This window comes from Aptenodytes forsteri, unplaced genomic scaffold, assembly GCF_000699145.1.
Source record: "Aptenodytes forsteri isolate BGI_AS27 unplaced genomic scaffold, ASM69914v1 Scaffold125, whole genome shotgun sequence".
In the NCBI taxonomy this organism is placed as follows: Eukaryota; Metazoa; Chordata; class Aves; order Sphenisciformes; family Spheniscidae; genus Aptenodytes; species Aptenodytes forsteri.
Genome location: NW_008794447.1, coordinates 3,371,291 through 3,382,465, shown reverse-complemented (window position 1 = coordinate 3,382,465; position 11,175 = coordinate 3,371,291). Strand labels below are relative to the sequence as shown.

Below are 11,175 nucleotides of genomic sequence, written 5' to 3'. Positions count from 1 at the left end.
GGCGGGCACGGCGGCGGTACCGGTGAGCCAGGGTGGACACGGGGCTTGGGTAAAACCTCGGTCCTCCGCCGGGAGAGCGGCGAGCTGCTCGCCGCGGGGTGGGAGGGCTCCCCCGCCCCCTCGCAGCCCCCGGCTGGCGCCTGGGGGAGGGCCGGCGGAGAGAGGAGGTTTTGAGCTTTCCCCCCTGGCCTTCCGTCGCTTCATTTTCCCAGCACTAAAAGGCAGCAGATTGGATTAGAAACACAAAGAGAAAGCAGGGTGGTTTTAGGAGAAGGTGTCTGTGGCATCACGTGCCCTGCATCCTTTCAGCTACGCACTTTTGGTCCATTGCTGCGGGATGGAAATCTTAAACAAACACATTATGTGGTTAAATCCTGAGATTCTGGTACAATATAGGGGGAATTAATGCTGCCAGCTCCTACTATTCGTTGTGTGCACCTAAAACCTCGGCTTCTCAATCCACACGACTGTGTGAAACTGCTGTTATGGAGAAAGGGAAACGGAAAGGGAGAGAAAATATACTTGTCTCCATGATCAGGGAGAAAAAGTTTAGAGAAACGTGACTCTGAAGTATTACATATCCTGAATGAAAATAAACCTAGTACACAACTTTATTATTTTATTATTAATGAATTGTAAAGTGCTTTTGCTTTATCTGAGGAGGCTTTGAACTCTAGGAGAGAAGAGGAACCTGCCAACTGCTCCCTGGGGGGAACAGCCCATGGCTTGGTCACGAGCCACAAGCGTCTTACCAAGGACTCTTCCTTTCTTCAAGCTCCAGTCTTCACCCACAGACTCAACACTTCTTGTTAATGAGCCATAATTTCCCTTGCCCATGGAGCACCCTGAGTAACGAGGCCTTCTCTCTCTCTTTGCACAGGAGCAGCATCAAGTGGGGTTGTCTCGGACCACAGGGCCTATGCAGCCTTCTGTCCCACCGGGTTCCAGCAGCGTGGTCACAGGCACGAGCTCTGGGGGTCCCTTCCTAGGAAACCAACCTCAAGCGGCCATCATGAAGCAGATGCTGATTGAGCAGAGAGCCCAGCTCCACGTGATAGAGCAGCAGAAACAACAATTTCTAAGAGAGCAAAGGCAGCAGCAGCAGCAGCAGATCCTAGCGGAGCAGGTACAGTATCCGTTTTGTCTCAGGCACTGCAGTGCACGCTGGTATGAGAGCATGAGCGCTAGAGACAGTGCAACACCAGCCCTTCCTTTTATATTTGGTAATTCTCTCTCTGTGGCTCCTATCGTGGTATTTCAGCAATGGTTCTCAAAGAAGAGGCATCTGCCTCAGTCTTACCATTAGCTTGGCAAATATTACCCATGTTCCCAGCGGTGGGCTTGACAGTCATGTGGGGTTTTAGACACTGGAAAAGTTAACTCTTAAGCTGGTATCTCATGGTGCATTTACGCTGGCAGAAGCAGACTCTGCTGCAGTTACATTTGCTGGTGCTCTCCCCTACCTCTGACTATGGTCTTGCACTGGCAAAAGCTATGTATAGCCGTGCAGTGATCTGGACAAAGAATTGATGTAGGTTAACAGTAACCCAGCAAAGAAAAAAAGTTAGTATTTACCCAGATCAATTCCTTAATCTGGTTTATCACACACCAGTATGAGCAATTATGTTAGCACAAGGGAGAGGCAGCATCAAGGGGGGAACCAGAGGCTGAAGTGGGAGAACAGTAAAACCACCTCTCACAGTGGCAGTGTGGAACTGCTGCACTGGAGCCTGTCACCTGGCTTCTGGAGCTCTCGGGCTTTGCAGTACGGATGTTAAACTATCTGCTCTGAATGGTGATGTCTTACGCGTGTTTAACTCAGCTGTAGTTTAAAAGCAGCCCAGGAGAAAATCAGTGGAAAGTCACACTGTTCAGTTCCCATAAGCTTATGCCCAAGTTTAAACTTGCGGTCCCCTAACGTTACCTAGATAATGTTCCGATAGGTCAGTCGTTGCTTTAGCTTGGCTTCACCTCTCTTGCTGGGGAAATACAGTTTAGGACCTGGGCTCTGCTTTAATTTGCGTTAGAACTTGTGCATGTTGTATAACCACAGAAATACCGATAGCCTTCCCCTCTTCTCATGGTCCTCCTGAGAAACAGAAAAATTCACCCCCAATGAACAGGAAGGATGCTCCTAGAAATATTCAGGATAAAGATGCACAAATTGGTTCAGGGGTGAATAAGTGCAGAAGAGTGAGGATGCAGTAATGTTCCCCCATCATGGATTAGGCTAATTCAAGTGCATAAACCCAAGAGCCAGTCACTGACTTGGCTGCTGAAGGCAAGCCTAAAAGTGTTGAAAAACCACAAGGCTGAGGCTGTCAAGTGTGCTGGCATAGATGAAAAGTGACGAAGTCACAGTCCTCAGGCTCCTAGCTTTTGGGTGTTTTGTGCATTAACAAGGTTCCGTTTACCTTTTTGATAGTTTGTAACACATATTTATGAACACAGGGATTAGTACTTGCTTCTTTCCTATCTTTGCCGTTCTCTTACCTTCGTTACACATCCTTGTTTTTGGACACAGTGTTTGTGCAGCTGCAGATGAAGCACTAAGACATGTCCTTTTAGTAAGTGCTTAGTTGAGTATACCCTAGGCTTTGAAAGCTCTGGTAAACACACTCTCTGTTTTTACAATCAGCCCTTGATTCTGTTTTAGATGCATGAGTATTCATAGAAAATAACCACAGAAGTGCAATGTGGGCTGGATCAAGGCAGGGAGGCATTTTGCAGTCACTGCTCCCCCAATATCATTCACTGAAGCAACAAGAGGAAATGTGCCTTAGTAGCTGTTTCTGTTTTGGCTCAGGAATGGTCCTAGGCCACAGTGCTCAGGTCAGGATGCAGTACGCCTTGCAGCTGAGTGTTTTGAGTGAAGAGGTGGAGGGAAGTCTTGTACCAGGAACACAAACCTCTAGACTTTGGCAGGGCTGGGGGAAGGAAAGGGTGTGTGGCTACAGTTGCCCTTAGACCTAGCTGAGCAGTTATTTCATATCCCTCCCTCTCCTTTCAGCCTGAAGACAGTTAAGTTCGCACTGTAGAGGTCGAGATGAAGTGGTTGTAAGTAAGGAGAAAAGATGTTAGCCTCAGTGCTTGTTCCTTTTTGAACCAAAAGGAGTCTGTGTGCTGAGTAGCCCAAGTGCTCTCAGGAGGACTCTTCAAATGACTCTGCTTGTCTCTCCAGAACAGCTTGCTAGATAAGAAGCGCTGCAGTTCCGCTGCAGTGCTTTTGCTACCAGTCCCTTTCTCAGCTCACTAATTAATCAATCATCTTTTTCTCTTCTGCTTTCTTTCCCTCATTCATTTTCAGCAGTTGCAGCAGCAGTCACATTTGCCTCGGCAGCATCTGCAGCAACAGCGGAGCCCGTATCCAGTGCAACAGGTCAATCAGTTCCAAGGTAAAAGTCAAATTCTTTTTCCTATATTGGAGTCAGCGTATGCCCCTGTAGCGGGCACGTGAAAGTTCATGCGTTTTTTGAAGACCAGGGTTTAAGCAGTGTGCCAGAAGAGGAAGACAGGCTGTTGCACACTTGCACATACTGCATATTTTACCAAAGGGGAATGCCCAGGTTTGTGTATTTAGTTAAGTTTCTAATTTCCTTTCTGCTCCCCTCAGCGAAAGCTTTATATTTCCTTTCTGCTCCCCTCAGCGAAAGCTGCATTTTTTATTTTACATTTGTTTTGCCTCTTTGACATCTGGATTCTATGGTTTTATCTTGTTTGCCTCCACTCTCATTATGCTTTTTTTTTTCAGCTAGTGTCTCTCACTGTATCTTGGTTTTACCCCTCTTCATTCCCCACTTTATCTAATCTGATGAGCAGAGAATTTCAGAGAGGTCATCCTTATCTGGAGAAGTGACTGATACATGTCACGTGTGGGAAACACAGTGAAATATCTGAGGTGTAAATGGAGATTTTTTTAATGATCTCAAAAAAAGCAAATATTATTTCGATGTGCTCGCAGATAACTGAAGAATGTAAGTACAATCATTTTGGCTTAGGAAAAGAAGTTAATTTTGAGCTTTTTAGGTGCAAAGCATCAGCTGAATGTCTTCACTAACCATGGATTCTAAATAGACATGAAGCGAACGTGCACTTGCGCTGTATATTCATGATAGCGTCGTGTACCTGCAACAGAAAATAATGGAGGCAAGCATATTGCAGTTCTTGTACCCAGGAAGTGAGCAGGCAGCCAGATCTTCTGCTGGTATATATCAGGATGGCTCCTTCTAATGGCCTTCTCATTTTTATGTTTGGCAGCATAAATTCTGTACGAAATTATTTTTTTCCCCAATAATTCATTTGCAAAATCAAAATGTATGTGTGTGCACTGCCATACATTGAGATGCACATGTAAAATCTTTCTGCATTAATGCTTCTTTGAAACCTTGCCTTCATATGTATTATTTAAAAGAAATGGAGAAGAGAGTTTAGGCTAATCTGACAGAGCAGGGAATTAATTTTCATAAATGAGCTAATTTAAATATAAATATTTCACCATTTTTCCTATTTAGTCACAAGAATGTAATCCAGTGCAGTAGGTTATGTGTAAATGAGACCAGAAGGTGGCCCAAAATCTTAAAATCTGTTGCATCTATCTTTTAACTACTCCTTGTCTGATCTCCTGTCTCTTATGCCAAGCACAGTAGTTAACAAAAGTAGTATATGACCACTTGCTGGTAGTGACTCCTTCGGAGGTTTTCAACTGCCATTTTCAATTAAAAATAGCTAAAGATGCAGTAAGTTAGTTTTTAACATTATCTGTATCTTAAGTACTTGCTAAAGTCAGTGTAAAAAGAGACTGCTTCTAATCATGGAAGGAAGAGGTGATCTAAATTAAGAAAAATCAAGGGGACCGCAGTGCCAATCATTAAGAAAACGGTTTGATAGCATGGATAAAGTAAAAGCTGCCACTACATTTGCCCTGTTCAAGCGAGATCCAGATGGCGTCTCTTCATGCTACAAAATGTTTCATTTATCTATATGTTGGAGCTAAAAGCATCCTCCAGAAGCTTATCCTGCTGCAGCAAAAAGGAGATGTAGCCATTCCCTGCACTATGTGCAAAACTATAGAAATGACATTTCCTTTATTCATACCCATTTCTCTTGGAAACCAAGCCAACGTAAATAACAGGGCCCAGTATTCTCTATTCTCCACGGATGTTCAAGTATGTTGTCTGCCACTGAGGGGAAAACAGATAGGCGCTGATTTAAGAACATTCAGATTTTGTTGTACAGTTCATGACTCTTAAAGCAACCATTTTATATTTACATCTTGCATTTAATAATGTTTGAGCCGGGAGTAATTGTGTGCCTCATACTCTCGGAGCTTCACCTGCAGAGTATTGTATTTAGTTCCGTACGGTAGTGACTCAAAACCACAATGAACCCATGGCATAATCAGAGCTCTGGTAATTGTTTTTAAATAAAGATAGTAAATACAGAAGCATATTGGCTTCCCAGAAATCGATAGCTCCCCCCACCCCTGAAAGGAAGACACAAGCATGGTTCAGTTATCTGCCACGGTGTGGAATTTAACAAGGTTAGGATTTTCTGGTTTCCCATCACTGGCCTAAGGTGGAGTGAAATGTGCTTATAATATCGATTCACTAATACACTCTCCCTGCTTTAAATGTCCACAAAAAACAATTTTTCTTCTTTCCATAGACTTAATCAGTAACAATGATATAGAAAATCCATTCATTTATGCCTCCTGAGCTATTAAAAAATTGATTGGCCTTCTGAGCCTGACATTTCCATTTTCAAGGCTTACTTTTGAAAGACAGTGGAGATATTTAAAAGAGAGCTTCAAATGGTAAACTGAAGTTCAGCTGCTTTGCTGCCATTGAAGAAGACCAGTAGAAGCTTTCTCATTTGCTTGCTAGAAGCTGAATTAGGCTTATCTGAAGAGGATACGTGCTACTGGATCACAGTGCGTATGCAACTTTGAAATCTTAGGGACTAATTTTTTTCATGGAGGAGGGTGCACATTGTCACTGGTCCTGGGGAGAAAAATACACACAAAAAGAAAAACTCACATTTACTTTTGAAAGGGGACTTTGACTCCCAGGTCACTTCTTAAAAACTTAATCTCTGGTCCTAGCGAAGTAAGAGAAAGGCAGGCCTATTTTAGCCCCTCAGCTTCTGTGGCTGTCTAGCTTAAGTACCTGAGTAGGTTATTATCAGGGAGGCAACCATGGCTGTAATCACGCATCACGCATGCAATCGTGTTGCCTCGATTCTTCAAGAATCTGAAGCCATGAATCCTTTTGGGTACACATCCCAAAATTGTCGTAATTGAGAACTACTTAGTGAGTAAATCATTGGCCTTTTAACCTTGCCGGACTCATTTTAGGCCTTAAGGGAAATTAGGCTGCTCATCTGCATCGATGGTATTCTCTGCTGAACAGTGTCCTGCTTCACAAATTGAATACGTAACACGATCAGCGATTCCTGTTTAGGGTAGCATCTGAGCTGTGTTGACTCTCACCTTCAAGGAGAGGGGACTCGGCAGGTCAGGACAGAGGCTGCAGCCAGAGCGAGGTGGGGAACACATAATCTCTGAAATGCAACTAACATTAGGCAGCAAGCACATCTCCCATGGATGGATAACCTTCTAGCTCTCTGCTAACCTTCACGTGAAACAATAATTTATTCACTCAGAAAGCACAGCAATCCGAAATCCTACAGTGGTGCAGAAGGCTCCTACAGATTCTCTCTTATGCAAAGACGTGTTAATTAAGATTTACAGGGTTGTGGTTTTTTCTTAACCTTCCTCCCTTTTTGGTGTAGGTTCTCCCCAGGATATAGCAGCTGTGAGAAACCAAGCAGCACTCCAGAGCATGAGGACATCCCGAATGATGGCCCAGAATGCGAGCATGATGGCAATGGGTCCCTCCCAGAACCCCAGCACACTGCCCACGACCGCAGGCCAGTCAGATATGGGCATGGCTCCTTACAGCAACGCCTCTTCCAGCCAGCCGGGAATGTACAGCATGAGCACAGGGATGAGCCAAATGTTGCAGCACCCAAACCAAAGTGGCATGAACATGGCACATAACGCAGGCCAGGGAACGAGGCAGCCTGCCTCTGGACAAGCGGTGGGAATGGTCGGCAATTTTGGTCAGAACATGCTGGTAAACTCTGCTCTTCCCCAGCATCAGCAGCAGATGAAAGGACCTGTGGGCCAGGTCCTACCCAGGCCGCAAGCACCACGACTTCAAAACCTGATGGGGACTGTCCCTCAAGGAACACAAAACTGGCAGCAGCGAGGTTTACAAGGTATACCTGGAAGGACTAGCAGTGAAATGGGGCCCTTCAATAATGGCACAACGTACCCAATGCAGTCTGGGCAGCCACGGCTCTCCAAGCAACATTTCCCACAGGGGCTTAATCAGACAGTTGTGGACACGAGTGGAACAGTAAGAGCCCTGAACCCAGCGATGGGGAGGCAGTTGCTGCAACCACTACCTGGGCAACAAGGAGCCAGCCAGGCCAGGCCGATGGTAATGCCTGCAATAAGCCAAGGGGTCGCCACGATGTCTGGCTTTAGTCAGCCCCCGACGCAGCAAATGCCAGGTGGTAACTTTGCTCAGAGCAGCCAAGGCCAGGCCTATGACAGGAATCCCACTCAGGACATATCTTACAACTACAGTAATGAAGGAGCAGGGGGGTCATTCTCCAGTTTAGCAGAGGGCGCAGACCTTGTGGACTCCATCATTAAGAGCGGACCAGGGGATGAGTGGATACAAGAACTTGATGAGTTGTTTGGAAACCCCCAGTGAATGGGCTTGTATAGCTGGAGCTTTGGTTGTTAGGTTTGAAAAAAGAAAAGAGAGAGTTGGATGTTCTCCCCATCCTTGGATTGTTGGTTTTTTTGTTTGAATTGGTTTGGGGTCATTTTGGGGTTTTTTGTTTTTAATCGTGCAAACCGAGCTGATCTGTAGCCAACTTTGGAAGATTCAGGGGACGATGAAAACATCGGCATCCCAAGACTTCCACCAAGCAATCTCCGTTGCGTGGCAGCACCTGCTGGGGGGGGGGGCAGGATGGGTAAACTGGAAAAGCTGGGTGATGCCTCTAGTTGGGAAAATTTGGTCTTTCCCCACTGAAATGAGGCTTCATTGCACAGTGGTATAGGGTGGTCCTGCTATCTCCCATCTCATGTAACTGTAAACACTGCAACTTTCAGGGGAGCAGATGAAAACGGCTGGGAGCAAAGCCTAAAGACGTCCGCGGGTGATTGCACAGGCCCTGGTCAGAAACGGGCTTAACCCCGGGGGTAAGCAGGTCTCAGTGAACCACGACCAGGCCCGCAGAGCCGGCTCTGGGCTGTCACAAGGGAACGTGCAGCACACACGTGACAAACCTAAACAGTCACAGGGAGGTCACCATTTTCACTGCAGAGTGATAAAAATCCAATAAAAGTGTAGGAGACCATAAATTTGGCAGTGCGGTGAGGACAGTTTGATTATGGGACTGCTGCTGGAGACAGCTTGGGTGGGTGGGTTAACTCGGTGAGCTATTTAGTCCCCTTGGGACTTGCAGTAGCGCTTCTCTGTCAGAGCACTTTGGCATGTATCTGCTGCCTGGGGGTGCAGAACAGCAGCTGCGAACGGTGTTGAAGGGCTAAGAGGTACCAAGAGACATCAGCCTAGGTCCTAAGAGGGTCCTTCTCTCTCCTTCCTCCCCAGTGTGTTTTCAGTTCAATTCCTTCCCCTCCTATCCTTCAGTGTAAAGGTGAGCTGGCTGCACTTTTTTTTCAGGTGAGCAACAACTGCCACAAAGGGGCAGGCAGGGGAGGAGAAAACAGGCATGAGAAAATGTACAGGGAGGGTTTGGCACGCAGAATGAGTTTCTCCTCTCCTCTTGAAAAGTGCAAGGTTGGCAGATAGTATTACCCTGGAGTGTCTGGGCTCTCGATGTGATGTTATATGCAACGTGATCTTCAGTTTTAAACAGATGTTTGGTCTAATCTCTCTGATTGCTGGAATAAAATTCACTGCAGTATTTGAAGAACAGGAACCAATGAAGGACTACTGTAAAGATCATTCATGAATGGGTAAAATAATTGATGTCGTTATTACAAACACGGAGTCTGCCCAAATACACTTTTAGGTAATAGCGACGTATCACTGTCTCCACTGTGTGGACCAGTCCTGAGCCGCACTGTAATGAAGTTGCGATATGTCTTGCACAATATTGAGATGCCAGCCATTCTGAATGTCTAAAGCGGCGGTTCCCAAGCTGCAGCCTGAGGCCGAGGTAAGCTGTCCTCTGAAACCTATCACCTTTTTAGTGTTTTCAGCTGAGAGCTGCTTATCAGGGTATATAGTGGTGCATAAAAATGTTAACGTGATCCACAGTCCAAAAAGTTTGGGAACCTCTGGCCTAATGCTGGCCTCTGTGAGCCATAAGATACGCTCTGTAGCGAAAGCGTCTCTAGTGTACAACTACCAGTACCAACTGTCCAGCTACCGATTGCCTCCTCGTGCGCTGCTGTCCTTGGGCCCGGCGATGCGAGGTGCTCAGCCGCTGAAATCCACAGGAACTGAGGGGCTTGGCACCTTGCATTTTTAAGTCCTGCCTTTCCCTGTGGAGCACAGATATGCATCACGTTAAGGAGTGGGAGCAAAATGGGCCTGGAATCATCCCAGCGCCCCGTTACGGTTCCCTTGCAGGGCTTACCTGGATGAGGGGAAGCATCTGTTTCAAATGCTGTAACGTAGGCAGGACAAGCTGCGTTTGTAACATGGACTAGCTGGTCAAGGTGAGCTATCAAACCACCTTGCCCTGACTGCTAAATTTTTAAAAAACGCTTTAGTTACATCTCTTTTAGCTAACCCCTTTTTAAAATACAGCACAAGGACCCATTCCAGTTCCTACTGAAGATGATAGGGGTTTGCCTGTCCGCTGCTTCAGCAGGAGCCGGGTTGGGCCCTAATTCAGTGAAAGAGAGCACCAGCCAAAATTTTCAGTCTGTCTTGCGGGCAAGCGGCTCTTGGCCGGACTAGCCTGAATGGAAGGGATAGGCAAACAGTGAGAGAAATGGTACCCTGAAGGGACGAGGGCGTCGTGCATATGTGTGTGTCTGCGTTGAGCGTGTGGGTGAGGGAGCGACGAGCTGCTGTGGCACATACCTGTCCTGCCCTGTACGACGGAGGCGTACCAGGATGAGGAGGCAGCGAGCCCGCTGCGCGGGGGACGGCGCTGGGGACGGCACGGCATCCCTTTCTCGGGTGTGAGTGAGCGGGGGTCGTCTGCCAACGCAGAGCTGGGAAATGAGGGTTTGGAAACACACAACCGTCACGCGGCGGCCAAGTGCAAATCCATGTGCGTGAGGGAGATACAGGCTTTGGTGAATAAATGGTGATGAAGACTGAGTCTCCGTTGTCTTTGTAAAGCTTCCTCCAAATACTCCGTACTGGGACCAAGTACTAGAGAGGTAGATTTTAATAGATTTGGGGTTGTTTTTTTCCTTTCTTACTATGGTGCTGATGTATATGTAATGTTTAAAAAAAAAAAAAGTTATTTTTAAATATGTTTTTACAATTCTACAGATATCACTGGGTCTACTATCTGTAAAATATATACATATAAAAATATATATATATACTGTTTGTTTAAAATAGAGTATTTTTATTTCATTCCTTAACTCATCCTTACTGCAGTGGTATTGCACTTCAGATGACGTCTAATTACTAATTTGTACTGTATCCCTGACAGCAACTTGCTCCATTTTATTCAGATTTTTCTAGTTTTCTGTTTTTACTTTGTACATTAAGCATTGCTTATTTCCTTTTAAGACCTGTACAGAGCTCTGAAAATGTAGAAAAAGACCTGATGTTAACATACCACTTTTAAAGAAAAAAACAAAACAAAACAAAAAAAAATAAAAGATGGTTATCTGAGTCATATACCAGGCTGGTTTACAGGATCATCTCTCGCCCCACGCCTGTGCCTTGGTGGGTGATCTTCCAGGGGGAGGAGGGAAGCCGGCCTCAGGCGGGCCTGTTTTCGGCCCCGGGGTTTCTGCGTGGCTGCCTCACCGCACCCTGCGGAGCTGCCCTCGCCCGGCCGGAGTCGGGGCGCTACAGGCAGGGTATAGCTGGTACCAGGCCGCCCCTCTTGCCCCGGGCTTGTTCAGCAGCGTAAACCCCCCCTGCATCCCGGTTAGCC

General features: G+C 46.3%; 1 protein-coding gene across 1 annotated transcript in view; it reads left to right on the top strand.

Moving 5' to 3' along the window:
* Positions 1–7,851, top strand: part of MAML3 (mastermind like transcriptional coactivator 3) — a 101,631-nt gene extending 93,780 nt beyond the window's left edge. Inside the window, exons 3-5 of the mRNA XM_009290334.1 lie at positions 881–1,126; positions 3,308–3,395; positions 6,790–7,851. Of these exons, the coding sequence (XP_009288609.1) occupies positions 881–1,126; positions 3,308–3,395; positions 6,790–7,781 (1,326 nt within the window). The 3' untranslated portion in view covers positions 7,782–7,851. The remainder of the gene's footprint in view (positions 1–880; positions 1,127–3,307; positions 3,396–6,789) is intronic.
* The last annotated feature ends 3,324 nt before the right edge of the window (positions 7,852–11,175 follow it).